Raw genomic sequence first — 16,819 nt, forward strand, 5'->3', positions numbered from 1 at the left:
AGGAGATTTGTACATGCATCATCCGATCGTAAATGTCAATTTCTTATCGATTCGTAAATTGTTCTGACGGTATTTTCAATTGAATCAATATCAATAAGTAAAGAATAACATCAGTAAATAAGTCAAGATTTTTCTTTTTTTTTCTTTACAGAACAAATTCTAAATTTTGTCCTGAATTAAATATACTCCCGCCAAAAGACAGGAATATATTTTCCCAAAAAATACCTGAAATCTAATTCCAGTTACCGTGGAACTGTTGTTTCAAAGGAGCATGAGAGAATATTAGTAATTAAATTAAATCAATGCACATAAATGTTTGTATAACAGCTTTGACTATTGTACCCAATAGTCAATGATAATAGATTTTTAAAATTTCTTAAACCAAAACAAAACAAAACATAATAATTAGAATTTCTGTTTGGTTGACTTTTTACCAAGGTTTTTGTTTTCGAATAATTCAGCCTAATACCACATGTTGTCAAAGATATTTCTAAAATAACCTATTTTTTATGAGGCTCCTCTGTAGTTAAATTTGTTCAAAACATCAATTATCATCTTATAAACTTAATTATTCCTTCTTTTGCAATTTACTTACTCTTACTCTTACTCCCATGGCCATCGATACCCAAGGTGGTATTTGGCCTCGCCAACTGAATGCAGTCCACTTCTTCCGATCTTCAGCATCTTTTGCTATTTATTAATTTTTAAACCTCTTTGGTTGTTTCAAGCACATTCAGTATTGCAATCTGTCTAACAAGACATTTTGGCCAGAGTAAAAAAAACTATATTTCCAAAAATACATAAATTAGAAGGCTACGAAAGTTGTTGCAAAGTGCATTGTTCTTGAAATTTGTAAGCTTATTGAATTGATTTAGGTTTGGTGCTATGATATATATTTAGTACTTTAGGGCTGTTGACAGGAGGTTGTTTTATAAAAATTCAATCATTAGCATTCATAATTGGTACACTGCATCACTTCTTTGTTAGGAAACACAAGCATTGTATATTTTTAAGGATATGATCCTAGGCTCATTTCTAGAGTCATTCTAGACTCAGTGACCTCATTTCTTTGTTTTCATTTTGCAATATGAAACAAATTTACTGATTTTTTCCTTCTACTCTACTCATATTCCTAAAACGCCTTTTTACTCAACCTGTATAAAACAATCTTAATCAACAGTTAAAATGTTTGGCCTTTGGGCGATGACTGTGTCAAAAAAGATTGAAAACTTCCATCCGCCTGGTAAAATATTCACCCATTTTTAAGTTCAGTATTTTAGTTGAATAGAACAGTTTAATCTAATTACACATAGTCTTCACTTGAAGACATGCTTTTTACTACAAATTAAATGTACAGTCCTGCTACCACAAAAGCATGTCTATAAAGTTTGTTATGTTTAAAATTTGTCCTCTCAGAATATTGAAGATCCCTTTCAACTTTTCTGTCTCTAGCGACGGACATTTCGAATCCCTGTCCACAGCCCTGGCTAGGTAAGGCAGTCAGTTGATGTGTCGTATGTTTTTAACAGAGAACTACAGACTAGATACGAAGTACGAGAACCATCTTATCGCCAAAGTGGCCGTGGTTTGTATCTCAGCTAATAGCCTGCATGTTCCCGCTGATTTACTGTTTACCCTCAGTCCAACAAGTAGCAGTACACCAGCATTAAAGAGGGCAAAAATACGCCATATGATGGATATTAAACAAAATTAAATTTTGGTTTTATAAAAGTTAAAAATAACACATGTTTGAAACTCCTGGTTTGTGTTTCAAACTTCAGTACAAGAGGAACGGATTTAATCCTTGGCACATCAAAGTAAATTAATTGGTTTTAACTACCTCTTCTCACAATATTTTTGTTTTTTTGTTTTTCCGTCTTAACTTTATAGGCATGGATAAGAAATGTAAGCAAAAAATTATTATATGTTGAAGTAAAAATAAATTGCCAGTTTAATCATTATTTCTGACCGAAAGTTTTTAGGAGGATACTACTCACAACTTCCATTTGAAGTATGGTTACGTTTGGGAGCGATTTGGTCTAGTGGTAGAGTGCTAGACTTCGGTCCAGAGGTCCCGAGTTCAAATCTCACCAATATCCTTTATATTTTATCTAAATAATAATGCTGCAACCCTCTAAAACTATAGCCTGAAGTAATGTGAAAACTCTTCTGAGCAGAGCCTAGCGTAGGATGTGAAGGTAGGACATTAAAAATGTTGTAGTGTTAGTGTAAAGTCCATACCGGTTGTACTGCTGCTTGTTGAATTGTCTGTTGTCAACAGCTGTTCGCCTGATGTAGGAATGTCGCTGCGTAATCGCTTCTCAAACCACTCAGCTTCCAACTGTTGCAATCTGTTGTTAGTTGTACGACTTTGGTGACTTTCAGGAACTTGTTTCTTTATTTTCATCCACATGTAAACCTAAAATTTAACCAGGTGACTTTGTAAAACCATTCTAAAATGCAAAACTAATTAATTAGCTTGATTGATCAAATGTTTTTGATGCTCCTCAAAGTACTTAGTTTTATTTTTTACTCAATTCCCCAATGAAATATGCAGGAATAATTTTAATTGGATAAAACCAACACGTTCTTGACACTTTTAGGTAATGCTTAGTTTAACCACAAGAAGGTAATGGGTATCTTGGGAATGTCTTACAGCTTTAATTTTCCTAAAATCCATTTTAAATTTGTATAAACAATTTCTTTGATATTTTATTTTTACTTCATTTGTAATATTACATTTAATGCTTGCAAAACCACATTACACTAACATAGTAAACAAATCTTGCACTGTTATATAAATCACTTACAATTTTATTGGTTCATTTTCTTAGTACCTACCTTAATTACAATTGTATATAAAATGAGCTTACTAACCTGTCTTCAATCAATCCTATGTTTGTGTCGTGCTCGTGATGACTATAGTTTCGGGCTTAAAACACTATTTTCAAATATTCAGTAGTCAAATTGCAAAACCAGCTGGTTTCGTCCTTGGCCGGCCTAGCGCTATTGTACATAGTTTTTGTAGATCTAAATTTTTCCACTGTATGTGATACTTCAATGTAAAAAGAAGTACAATATGATGGAACAAACTAGAACGGATGAAAAATTGTTGAGCCTCTTTTTTATTTGGCATCAACTAATATTTTGAATCCCCAATAACTTTCATTGGAGTGGGGACAAAGTTTAATTAACTGTTTCTCTAAACACCTCGCTATTTGTAATTAAAGTTAAAATAAAGCACTTCCAAATAATGTAGGCCTATTTGTCATTGTGGCATTCAAACACATATATTATATTATTATATTATTATTGTGGCATATATTATATGCGTTTTGTACTGTAGGTAAATATTTAAAATGTTCCATTTATTACATTGTTTACTAGAAAAAAGACTTAAAAACTAATTTATAACATAAGAACAAATCACACAGTACAAGTTTTTATTTGGTTTTATTTTGCAAAAAAAATACTGTAGCTCTCACCTTGTAAATTTCCTTAAGTAGTTTGCCTTCATCATGTGTAGTAGAATAAAATCAAATCTCTCGAATTTTTTTTGTATTTTACGTCTTTTTTCTTATTTTGCCAGTTTTATTATCACCTGCCTGCAACTGTTGACTTTTTATCCTTGCATTTTAATTTTTGTAATTTAAGTATTTTGAAATTTTGTGGAATAAAGTTTTGTAGAAACTAATATCATTTAAATAAAAAATATGATTATGTAATAATAACTATGATAACGATACAAGGTATATACAATAAACAATAAACATAAACAATAAAGATAACATCAATATCAATTTTATACAATCATAAAATATTACTGACCTGGTCCCTGGGAAATAAATGTATTGAAAGAAGGGTAAGTTTGTTTGAAAAATCCGAGAAAATTTGGTAGTGTGTCTTTGACAAGGTATATTTCCAAAAGTCAATGGTATCATGAAAAGCAATCTATTAGTTCAACCATATATTAAACATACTCCCTTAGTAGATTTGCATCCTTATGGACCAGCTGAAGACAATTTTATTGTTAGTTCCCTCCGGTGCCGCAAGGATCGTGTTTTGGTTTACAATTCGTATCTTCAGTATGATAATATTTTTGTTGGGCATCACTCACCTTATTGAAGTCACGAGAACGTAGTCCTTGTCATGTCACAATCATACACAGTTCATTGCACATAAAAATATACAAAAATAAAAATAAAAATAAATCCAAATTTAAAATATTGTTTTTTTTTGGTGTTGAGAACTTTTGTCTGATATTTTAAATTTGGATTTATTTTTATTTTTATTTTTGTATATTTTTATGTGCAATGAACTGTGTATGATTGTGACATGACAAGGACTACGTTCTCGTGACTTCAATAAGGTGAGTGATGCCCAACAAAAATATTATCATACTGAAGTATTGACCTCACCTAATATACCATGTCGTTTAAGAATAGAATTCGTATCTTGTTAGTTATTTCAGTTATGTAAAACCTCGTTTGACCAAATAAAACAAACTAATCATAAACAATAGCTCGTCCCCTGATTGTATAACACAAAGTTAAAGTGTAAATCATAAAACTAACCGTAAAATAAGATAAATTTTATTTAGTCAACACTACCGTCCAGGTCACCAAAATGATAGGCATGAAACCTTTTTCATGCTGTTGAGCTTCAAAATTTACAAAGGGATGAGAAATCTACTTGTGTTGGTTAGCCTATGGTTAAACAATTGTTTTCAAAAAAACCTTCAGCTGTTTTAATCTGTACAACTTGTTCTAAATTATAGAATCCACAACATATTAACCAAACTACTACAATTGCTAATGAAACACTAAGTTATGATCAAGAATCATTAAGTCTATGTAAGACTGACATGTCTTACAAAATGTCAGTTGATGACTTGCTGTAAACCGCCAAACTTGAACAAAAGAATTGAAAATAAAATCATTAATTTTCAATATCTTGCTATGATTCCTTTTAAAAAATGTGTCTTGTTTCAGTGATAAAAAATTATATACAATGAAATTTAACAGGTCCTAATTATTTTTGTTGGTTTTCAGTTCCAGTTTGTAAATTCTTTTCTCTCCCTTTTCTACATCGCATTTTATCTTCAAGATCAAGAAAAATTAAAAGAGGTGAGTAATGGTTTAACTCTAAGAGTCCTTGGAGACCAGCGGCCATCTTGGATTCTTTCAAAGAGCTGTTGAAGGGTTATTTATCATCCAAAAATATGTTTTCAAATACGAAAGTGATTGTAATTTAAATATCTAGTGCACTGTGGGATCAGACATTTTCTTCCTACCTTTGTAATTGTTTTATGAGTTATAACGTCTAGGCTCCAAGGATTCTTAATTAAGTTACCACCAGTAGCCTATGTCTCATAAATTGAATTATTTAGTTTTAAAGATTTAAAGTATTTAATTGGTAAACATATACATTACAGTAGCTGCAATGCAATATATAGGTACTAACATAAAAGCAGTATGGTTTATTTTTACTTTCTCCCCCTATACCATAGTATATGGAGAAAGTATTGTTTTCGTCAAAATTTTCGAGTTTGAGTTTTGAGTGGATATATTAGTTTTGGGTCCCCCTGGACCCAAAAAAGTGGTTTTCGAAGTGATGTCTGTGTGTGTGTGTGTGTGTGTGTGTGTCTGTGTGTCTGGATGTGTACAGAGCTAGGGACTACACCTGTGGTCCGATTTCGATGAAATTTGGTATGTAGGTTCTAATCCATGGTATCTCCAGGCGTTTTTTTCATTTTTTTGAAATTTTGATTTTTAATGGGGATTTTCCCATAAAAACCCATAAAAAACCGGAAAAATCAAATTTTCTCAAAAATGGCCCGAACGATTTTGATAAAAATTTAGTATGTTGTAGCCCTTTAAATTCTGAACAAAATGGTACAAATTCCATTTCTCTAAAAATTACGGTTCAAAAGTTATGGTAAATTATGTTATTTTCCCATAAAAACCCCGTAAAATAACGAAAAATAGGATTTTAGAAAAATAATCCGGTTTTAATTTAACATAGTATGTTATGGTCCTTAAAGTTTTGATAGTTTTTCATTTAAAAAAATTAATTTTTTATGGGAATTTTCCCATAAAACCCCATAAAATAACGGAAAAATAGGATTTTCCCAAAAACGGCCAGAACGATTTTGATAAAAATTTGGTATGTTATAGTCCTTTATATTCTAAACAAAATAGTACAAATCCCATTTCTGTAAAAATTACGGTTCAAAAGTTATTGTAAATTAAATTATTTTCCAAAAAAAAAACCCATAAAATAACGGACAAATCTGATTTTCACAAAACTGGCCCAAACGATTTTGATAAAAAATTTGTATGTAGTCCTTTAAATTCTGAACAAGATTATACTAATCCCAATTCTGTATATTTACTCTCACCGCTTACACAATACGATAAAGGTTGTTGACAAACTTATGGGAGAAAGTATGTGTCAGAATGCTGATACCGTTTATTTTAAATTGCTCTTAAGTCTTAAGCTATTGGTACAGAGTGGCAAAATATGTACAGGCTCAAGGATTGAAGGAAAGATTAGAAAAAAAGATTGTAAAGAGAACAGTATTATTGATTTTAAAGAGCCTAATGATAAAAGCTAAATTGTATTTTGTATATTTTTGCTAGCCTATAATTGTCTAAGTAATGGGAGAAAATTTGTTATTGTTTATGCGTTGAACACTTATGTTTGGACAAGAATAGTACGCTTAAGCTACTTAACATTCATAGATTAATGGAGACTGTTGGATATGTCATTAGTTTTGTCGAATTCCCTGCAATTTTCTTTCTTGTTTAAGAGATGGTTACCTTTTTTAAACTTTCATTTGGCCATCTACATTGGCCTGAGTGTGGAGAGTAAGGGGTTGGCTGATACAGTTCAAAAATTAACTTAACTGATAAATTTTAAGTGGCACTGTGATGATGAGCAATGTATATTTATTAAGCAATGTATATTTATTAAATTCAGTCTAAGGGAACAATAATAAGTCAAAATAAATCTTTTATTAATTTTCAAAATTTATTGAAAGTTTTATAAACATTTTATCTGCTGACACGCGCTCGTCTCGAGGAAGTGTACTTCCTGTGACGATGTCCCCCACGGTCCTGCAAACCCACAACCAATGAGAGCTTTCCTTTTCAAGGATACTCCATATATGGTAAATACAATTAATAAGTAATAGTAGAGGGGATAACTGTCACAGAACTCTTCTTATAATTTTTAGACAATCATTCCATCATCAATTTTCGAACTAGTAAGTAATTCCTCCCCCCTCTAGTCTCTCTCTCACTTTCTGGTTCACTTAGGTAGGTATTATCATGTAGTATTTCTATGTTAGTATTTAAGATTCTGGAAATTAAATAATAATTAATCCTTTTAGAGATGAACTTGCGTATCTAATTTAATAATATGAACTTACTTGAGTGTAAATTTCTTGATTCAGTTTAAAATGTAAAATTAAACTTGTGTGAAACTTTAACGTTTTATTTCTTCTTTGGTTTTATCCTATTAACTTATTTAACCATGCTGGTCAGGCATAACAGCACCACCAAGAAATGAGCCCAAGACATTGCTGCTTTGATTTTAAAATCTGTTGTTCTACTCACTGACCCACCAGACCACTTATGTTAGCTTATGTATCTTTGTTTACTTAAGGATCCATCCTCGAACAAATTTTAGGTTTTTGTGATTGTTAGTGTAGTTTAAAAGTAATCCATAAAGAATTTCATATACAAAGATATTTAATACCAAGCCTGTACATTTAATTTTCAGCAACTGGCAGCACTGTTGATAGCAAGACAGGTGATTGGCAATGTGAAGGAGTCAGCTCTGCCTTACCTGCTGGAGCAACTGCGACTGGCCAAGATGAGCTTTGACCTGTTTGGAGCCCTCAGTCCGAGTGAAGCAAAGCGCGAACCACCCGGCACTGAGCAAACTGAGCAAAGCAAGTCTACCAACCGCAACGTCAGTCAGGCTGAGCTGGAAAGCTCTCTATTCAAGGTATGATAGGTGGCAGAGTGGTTACAGTGCTCATCCAACAATCAAAAGGTTCCCAGTTCAATCCTGAGAAAAGTCAGAAACTTTTTGATGGTTTGAAACTTGGGCTTTTAATAAATGCTCCATGGCTAAATAAACGGCTGGTCTTAGTCAGTAACATCGCTACACACATCTCACTTACCATATTCTAAACTCGTCCTTCACTCATATTTGGGTCCAAATACACGTCCTCAACACAATTTATCTAAGGTAAGGTATTCTGAAGATAAACGATGAGCAATTAGGATCAAGTTTGGATTACAGTCTTTGTTGTATTACGTGGAATATTTTGTCGTTGATATTAAAAATATCTTACTTGTGAATTGTTTTAAACCAAGCCTACTCTTTCAAGGCAAACTATCTTTATTCTCTAACAGGTAATTTATCACCTATTTTAACTTTTCAAACTATTAGTTTTATCAAACCTACTCAACTATTTTGCTTGGCCAAATCATAGTAAAAAGCATCCTTGGGTAAAATAGACATTGGTGTACAAGGTTTCAGTTCATCCCATATTTTCTGTTTTACATTCACCCAATGATTTTTAGATATTTGAATAGCTTTCTGTTACATATGTTATTAGGAATCGCAGATGTTCTGAATTAATTGTTATTATGTTTGTATTGATAAAAAGGGTATTCATAAACACTAGCTGTTACCCACGGGCTTCACCCCGTTTGACTTCATAAGTATTAACATAGACAAAAAGAAATAAAATATAGACCGTCACCTGTGCTGCGGTTACCATCGGTTCTGGCGCACACCGCTGGGAGTGCCATGTAGTTATGGCGTACACGTTACGTAAATTACACGGCACTCCCAGCGGTGTGCGCCAAAACCTATAGTAACTATAGTAACCGCAGCACGGCTGACAGTCTATCCTTATATATAATACGTGAAGGCGATTTCTTGAAAACACTACTCCTCCGTTAATAATGGACGGATTTTTACAAACGACGTGTCAAAATAAAATATTTTTTGTGTAGACACCCCCTTTCACCAATTCATGTAGTAAAAATCCTCGGGCTTTGCCCCACAGGCCATCAAAGTTGGAGTTTCTCCCATAAGATTAACATGGGGGAATCTAAATATTTGATTGGAAACTTTGTCCCCACTAATTTGAGAGAACGGTTGGGCGTAGAAACTTGGTAGAGGTGTCCAAAGAAAGGTCTTGGTCTGTAGATGAGTTATGAAAAGAAAAACTAAGCAAAATCCCTTAGGACTCTGCCCCAGAAGCCTTTAAAGATCCCTCCACAGAGTTGTTTACATTTTGGCCATGAGAATAATACTTTTTAATGAAACACCTGTTCATTTTTAAATTGTATTTCAAACAACACATATTTATTGGGAGTTGAATTCTACCAAATAAGTATTTGCAATGTTATTTTCTGATTTTAAAATTGATTTTCTTCTTTATCATGCCATGTTTTGCAATATAACGTTCCATTACAAAATCAGTGGAAAATCCTTTTATCACAGCAATTCTTAAATTATATCTTATTGAACTATCTTATATCTATTGTACGGGTTGGTATGTGCCTTTTTCGCCACTTTTGCCTACATTTTATCATATTATTCTACAAAATATCAAATATTTATGTAGAAATATCTGCTCTTAATGTGTCTAATAAAATCCAAACTTAGAAACATTGCCTAAAATGGTACCTATCTTGACAAATAATTTGCACCTGCCTATATTACGGACTTTGGCGCACTGAATTAGTAACATTATTGAAAATAACACGACATTTTGGCTGTAAAATATGGTACAAAGAGAAAATACTATTTAAGCAGCTACTGTCATGACAGAAAGGTCATATTCCTTTTAAACTAGATCACATAATCCTTTGACTGGGACGGGTGGCGTCGTCCTGTAATCCAGCTACTAGGAGGTCACGAATTGTGGATATTTATAGGAATGCACTGTGGATGCGATACTCCCTGGTGTGGATTAACGTCCGCACGAGTGAGTACTACGACTACCCGCAGTGCTATCCTGATAATTATACCAATTCATAAATACCAATGCAAAAAAAATGTGGTTCCAATTCAACTATAAACTGTAGATCCCTTGGTTGCCATTCGCTGTATGGGCTATTAATTAACAGCTGTATCTAAGGAATGTCGGCCTTAGTAACTAACAAGACTTCAAGATCGCTCCACTCTTCCTACACTCATCTCCATTCATACTTGGCTTACCTACTATGAATGGTCGCCATAAAAAAAAACGTATTAAAGGATTAAAGTATTTATCATATACGTTGATTAACAATATGTAAACGTCAATATATACGTAACAGCCATTTTACAGTATTTTTGCTTTTTGGAAATGTTCAATTGCTATGTCATTTGCATTATTTATTGCCAATGAAGCCGCCAAGATCATATGAACTAGGAGGCCCCTAACAGTTCAAGAATAAAAGCCAACTTTACTTCATGTATTCCACTACACCTAACATTCCGTAGAGAGATTATATTGACAACTTTATGTTATTGATAAGGCCGAGGCCGAGACAACTAACTGACATCCCCCATGTCAAGGAATTCCAGCTTTATCAGTAACCCCACAGTCAATTTCTCAAAACTATGCTAGAGGGTTCATTCATTGGCACAGAAGTACGATATGAACTGACGCGACGTGACGAAGGAAAATCAAACTTACACTGTAACGGATGTACCTCCCTTTGAAGTTAAAACGTGTCTTCTCAACAAACATATATTTTTTCTCAAACACTGATGAAATCACGGAAGTGTTTAGCTACAAAAGATCCACCAATAAGATTTAAATACTATTTAAAGGTTCTACCAAAGGAAGAGATACCATATAACATACTAATAATAACTCCGATGACGTACAGGATAGGAAATATTTTAATCATTGAATGAACAACCAAATTTGGCAACTAACGCAATATTGTTATTGTTTTTACACTTACTCTTTGAACAATGTTAAATGCTCAAAATATGTATATTTCACCCAATTCATCGCAGTTAGATGAATTAACGTAAGCCTTGAAAGTAACCGTCGATTTCGACGGGTTTCCCCTAGTATTTAATAATTTTTGTCTATGGTATTAATAAAACTATAGATTATTAAGTTAAACGGAAATAAACAAAACAGAATATAGTAATACAAACAAATAATCACACCTGATTTTAATAAGGTAATAAATTGAAAGAATAACAAACAAATAAGTACAGCTGAGGTATTTTTAACATTAGGTATATGGAAAGTTCCCTTTAGAATAGTTAAATAATAGATAAATAATGGATAGTTTTGCGCAAGGTTTCTCGTCATGACGAACATTTTAAAAGTATATGGTTTATGGGGGTGTGACTTGTAGTTTTCTCAAAAGTTCATGGGTACTTTTGGCTTCTATATATAAAGCATTCTATATATAAATAACATTAAGAGAAAATGGTACATTATCCATATTGAAAAAACAAACTATAATCCATGTGTCATTACAGTACGACGGCACGTTTGCTGATCACCTTGAGATGTTCATACAACTTGGCTACGTGGTGTTGTTTTCGTCTGCGTTTCCACTCGCCGCGCTGTGTGCGTTTATCAACAACCTGGTTGAGATACGCAGTGATGCATTCAAACTATGTTTCATATTCCAGCGACCGTTTGGGCAAAGAGTCCCCAACATCGGCACATGGCAGGTAACTGTTAATCGTCATATTTACAATTGATTTTCTGAATAAAATGGGTGAATTTCTCTGCTCTAAAAAGTTAAATCTCTGCTGTCATCCATACACTTTGTCATTTCCTTTGTTACAGTGCATTTTGGAATTTTAAAATTCCAGCTTCTTTGTAAATTGGTTCCCTGTAACTCATTATTGCATCTTTGTCAACTTAAAATTTTAGGTATTTAAAAACATACAAAAAATTGATTTTACTATCCAAAAACTTGTACCAAAGCAAAATATTTTAGGCCTACAAGTCACAGTGCAAGGTACATTAGGAATGTAATGTTTTTTTTAACTAGTCCCATTGACCATGATATTTGTTTTTTTTTTTAGTTTCAAAAATAAATTATTCAATAAAAAATAGTTGGCTTTGCTCAATCTTTGTCTAACAGACCAATAAAAAAGAAATATTTGATTTTAACGTTATAAATGTTTAAGAGGAGCAGTTACAAGTTGCCTATTATGTTTAAATCGAGAATGTAGTTCTTCTGTCTCCTAAAACAGTCAAATAAACATTCAGCACTGATGGTTTTACCCAGAATGCCATGGAAGCGATGGGACTGATAGCTGTGCTGGTCAACTGTGCACTGATTGGTCTTTCGGGTCCTGTACATCGCATGTTCCCTGAGATGTCCACCACACAAACCATCCTTCTCATCGTTGCCTTAGAGGTCAGTAATAGTAGGATTTAAATAATCTTGCAATTCAATCATATTCATTGTAGCCCTTTAAGCCTCAACGGGTGATAAATAGTATCATAAACCTTCACTTTGAACTATAAATGTGACCATAACTCATGAAATTCAACTGAAACTGTGCCAGTCATGTGCTGCAATCTGAGATATAAGCATGAAACTACTACATTACTCCTTGATAGTAGGGCATTTAATAAATGGTTGCCTGTGCCGTTTTTTTTTCTTTCCTATCCTTGTCCTGTGCTATTACTTTTCTACATAGTGTAGCCGAACCTTAAGTCTGATTAATGATCAATTGGTCCAGTGCGTTGACCTTGGCTAGTCGATAGCACCGTAGACCCCAAATCGTAGTGGATTCAAATCGGGTCCTATCCCTAACAGGACTAGTGTGCGACTCTGTGTCATTGAATATTTTTCTGATTTAAAAGAAAGTTAGGTGATTCTTTGTAATGAAAACTCCGATTCTCACTATAAACATATACTTATTACTCTCATTGACTGATTACACTCATCTCCATCCATACTTTACTTAAAATACCAAATCAAACCTACATTCGTATGGTCGCCATTTCATAAGAAAGTATTAAAGTAAAGTATAAAGTAAACCTCTTTTGAACAGCTATTAAGTACTATAATGTCGTTTTAAACTGCATATCTTGAAGGAAACATGATTGATACAATGTTGTGCAATGTGCAGCACACCATGTTGATCCTGCGACTGCTGGTTACTTCTGCCATTCCTGACTTGCCAGAGTGGGTGGCTACGGAGATGGCCAAGGTAGAGTTTGCCCGTCGTGAGGCACTGCGTAGACTGTCCACAGCAACTCCGCAGCAGTCCACTCCTCCGCAACCTAACCAGCTACCTATTGGCAGGTAAACACTGCGGTCAAATAAACATTTTCACACTTGTCTATTTGGAGCCAAGTAAAATCAAATTAGATTGAATTTCAACATTTTAAAAGAGCAGTGAATAATAATCCAATCAAATTAGGGACACTGTAAAATAAAGCTTTGAACGGTTAAAAACACCTCTGGTTTTTGGGCAACATTTTTTATAAAATATTATCTCTGCTATTGTATCCAACTAACCTAAACTCTAATATGAAATAAGAATAATATTGTTGCAAAAGGCACAGTGATTGAAATTTTATAAAAAAATACATTCATTTGATGGTTACAACGTTACAGTAAATATATGTTACACTCAAACTCCGAATTCGGACAATGTCCAAAATTTTTACCCACTCTGCAAAGTGGAAAGTGTGAAATACCCACGTCGTGGAGTGAGCATTTTATTCGGAAATTGGCCGAAGCGAAATGCCTAGACCACGTTGTGGGTAAACTGATTTACTCAAACGCCGAAGTCAAACCCTTTTTTTGGCGATTGGGCAAATCCAAAATACCCACAACGCGATTTGAGCAAAAGTGATTGCCCATGTCGGGCTGTGGGTGTTACTAGTTTACGCAAATGCCGAATAGTCTGAATAAACTACAGCATACACAAAAATCAACATGTAATCCACAATCACTAGGTAAAATCAAATAAAATTTATGTTTGCATATGTGTACGAGTGTAAAAACCCTTTAAAAAACCAAATTACCGGATAGGAAAAATTATAAAAAGGCTCGTTACAAATAGACAGACATTGAAATAATGTTTTCCGCTATAAAAGCAACCTTAAAACGGCGGCTATAACACAGTTCTTGTTAGATTTGTATCAAGGTCCGATTCCTATCCTGTGACTGTTACGACTCTTTTTTAAATGCAAAGTAAATGCAACCTATTCCAATCGAGCGTCTACAGCCGCGCGACTGGAGCGACTAGAGCCGGCTAGAGTGCTCACGACTCGAGATTATAAAGGATCTGCTTTACGGAGGCCGAGACCATAAAGCACTTCATCCGAAAATTTGAATCATTGCGCATACCAGACAGTTGTTTAATTGATAGACGCTACAAATTCAGTCATCCGATGAAAGCCTGTAGTCTTCCAATTAGTTCCTCTTCTTGGAAGATATTTACCTCTTACCACTTTGCCAAGAGTTATCCTTCTAGCTTCAGTCTTATCACAATCATAGAGCAGGTGATCAGCTGTCTCCTCTGACCTACTGCAGTGCCCACAGATCGGTTGACCATCAAAAGCCCATCCTTTGTAAATGTTTCCTGAATCGCCTGTGGCCAGTTGTCAGTTCCACCATTAATTTAATTCTTCGCCTGTCTAGTCTCAAGAGGTCAGAGACAAGCCGTTTGGAAGGCCTAAACAGAGTAAGCTTACTAACCCCAAGAAGAAGAGTATCAACCCAACGTTTTCAGTGTTTTTCATTGGTCCATGACACAATAGAGGAGCATGCGCTTTTTCGTGAAATGCCACAGAAGGGTTGTGGACCAATCATTGTTGTCGCAGAGGTAGCGTTTACCAATCTGTCCGCGGCTTTATTTCCTTCAATGCCTTAGTACTGTATATTATGACATTGTTATAATCTAAGGCTTACCTTACGATCCAATTGATTTATTGTGGAGACCTAGGTTTCTACGCCGGAGTGTTAGTGTCAGTCCTAGGTTAAGCTAAACTTTTTGTTTTTCATCTCTTGAGATATTGGCGGTTGAGTAGAATTTTTACAAATACAAATACTGAATATACATAAATATTTACAAAGACATAGTGGAGAACTTAGATGCATGGCCATGAACTTTTCAATCCTAACCTCCAAACTTGAGATGTGATGAGGATGACTATTAACTTCAACTTCTATCATGGTTGTTATCACTCCATAGATTTATTACTTAGGACTATTAACCAATACACTGATATTACAGGTTTGTAGTATCACCTGCGACGGAAGAGATCGAAGTGGCACCGGAGGAGGAGGCGGTAGAGTTAGACACAGAAGAGATAGCTGCGACTGTTGTAGTAGAGGAACCACCTCCACCCTTACCTCAGGACCCCCCCACCCCACTCACCCCTCCACCAGCTGTCCCCGCAGTGCCTCCGTCCATCAGGCGGATCCATCGTGAGTGGCTGGCGGCCGACGCTGAGGCTGCTTTGGGTCATCATGTCACTATAGGACCCAGCGGAGGAGTGGAATGGGTACTTATATATACCGTTCATTTACATCAGTTTATTAACTGTGACATATTTAATACAGCAGACTCTCCTCGTTTGTCAACAATATTACTTTTGGATAATGCAAATAGACATCCCATTTATGTGAACCAAATGGACCATTGACTATGAATACTGCAAGGATACATCAAATTTGCATGAACTAGATTCAGCATTGACTTTGTATTGAAGTAGACATCACATTTACGAAAAACAGGTGTAGCATTGACTTTGGAAAAGTATTAGATGAATATGTTTGCTCCACTCAATATTCTGCATTGTACACCTAGTTTCTAGCATTATAAGGCTATGACATACTACTTTGGGACTGTGCCCATAAAATGAAAAGAGTTCTGTCAAAGCAAAAGAAGGCTATTTGAATAAATTACAAGTTCAAGTTATAGAGCATATCGTAAACCTTTTTTTTTTGTCAGTGAAAAAAAATTTCATATTATATCTTCTTAATTTTTGTTGTCTGTAAAATCAAATATAGTACCTATCCGTGGCTTTAAAAATAGATACTGTTACTTTGACCATTTTAACAGTGGAAATCACACAACTAAGCAAGGGGTAAAAACTCAAGAATGTTTTCAGTGTTTAATTTTGTTTAGGTAAATTTTAGCCTGTGACCATGAAGTTTCTTAAATCTAGTCTGTTGGTCTGGCTGATCAAAAATCTGTTTATAGTTTGGAGAAACATTTGAACTGTTCAATCTTCTATCGTTTAAATAACTTTGAATAATTATTCATGTGGACTAATTATTCTACCTATTTACTCCTTGTCGGCTTCTTTGTATTATTGTTAATCTTTAGATATGTTATACCACTGTTAATTTCTACGTTTTATAGTTTTAGTATTTATGACGTCCACTGCTCTTGTTGGCAGGTACGAAGGCTAGGACTGGAGGGAGTGCGCAAGACCAGCGAGCCTGACATGGGTTGTAGCAGTGTGGTACACCGCAGCACTGACTGTATAGCGCTGCAGCATAAGGTACATTGTAAGGTATTGTTGTTAGAGGGTACAGTTAGAAGTTGGTAGCTCTGTTATCTCATGCATGTTAACAGCTAATGTTTTGTAATTGGGTATTTTGGTTTAATAAACTCTGTTGTTATGGGACTTTTTGATTGAAGAGTGTTGATTTGATTATAAACGAGAATAAAGAATTTAGGAACTAAATAGTTAAAACTATTTTCCAAGGAGGGGGCAAAATTTGGCCTGATGGTCCCTTAGTTTTTTTGAAAATGCCTGTAGGAAATTAGTTAAGAGTGAAAAGTGTAA

The 16,819-nt window shown here is 34.4% G+C and overlaps 1 protein-coding gene across 1 annotated transcript in view; it reads left to right on the forward strand.

The window, feature by feature from the left end:
* Positions 1-16,819, forward strand: part of LOC128996186 (anoctamin-8-like) — a 32,906-nt gene that overhangs the window by 13,254 nt on the left and 2,833 nt on the right. The window contains exons 11-18 of the mRNA XM_054421324.1: positions 1,530-1,585; positions 5,052-5,126; positions 7,786-8,013; positions 11,521-11,718; positions 12,285-12,416; positions 13,138-13,313; positions 15,256-15,526; positions 16,427-16,531. Of these exons, the coding sequence (XP_054277299.1) occupies positions 1,530-1,585; positions 5,052-5,126; positions 7,786-8,013; positions 11,521-11,718; positions 12,285-12,416; positions 13,138-13,313; positions 15,256-15,526; positions 16,427-16,531 (1,241 nt within the window). The remainder of the gene's footprint in view (positions 1-1,529; positions 1,586-5,051; positions 5,127-7,785; positions 8,014-11,520; positions 11,719-12,284; positions 12,417-13,137; positions 13,314-15,255; positions 15,527-16,426; positions 16,532-16,819) is intronic.

Source organism: Macrosteles quadrilineatus, unplaced genomic scaffold (genome assembly GCF_028750875.1).
Source record: "Macrosteles quadrilineatus isolate MER2022 unplaced genomic scaffold, UCM_ALF_1.0 Scaffold_6__1_contigs__length_79288215, whole genome shotgun sequence".
NCBI classification, from domain to species: Eukaryota; Metazoa; Arthropoda; class Insecta; order Hemiptera; family Cicadellidae; genus Macrosteles; species Macrosteles quadrilineatus.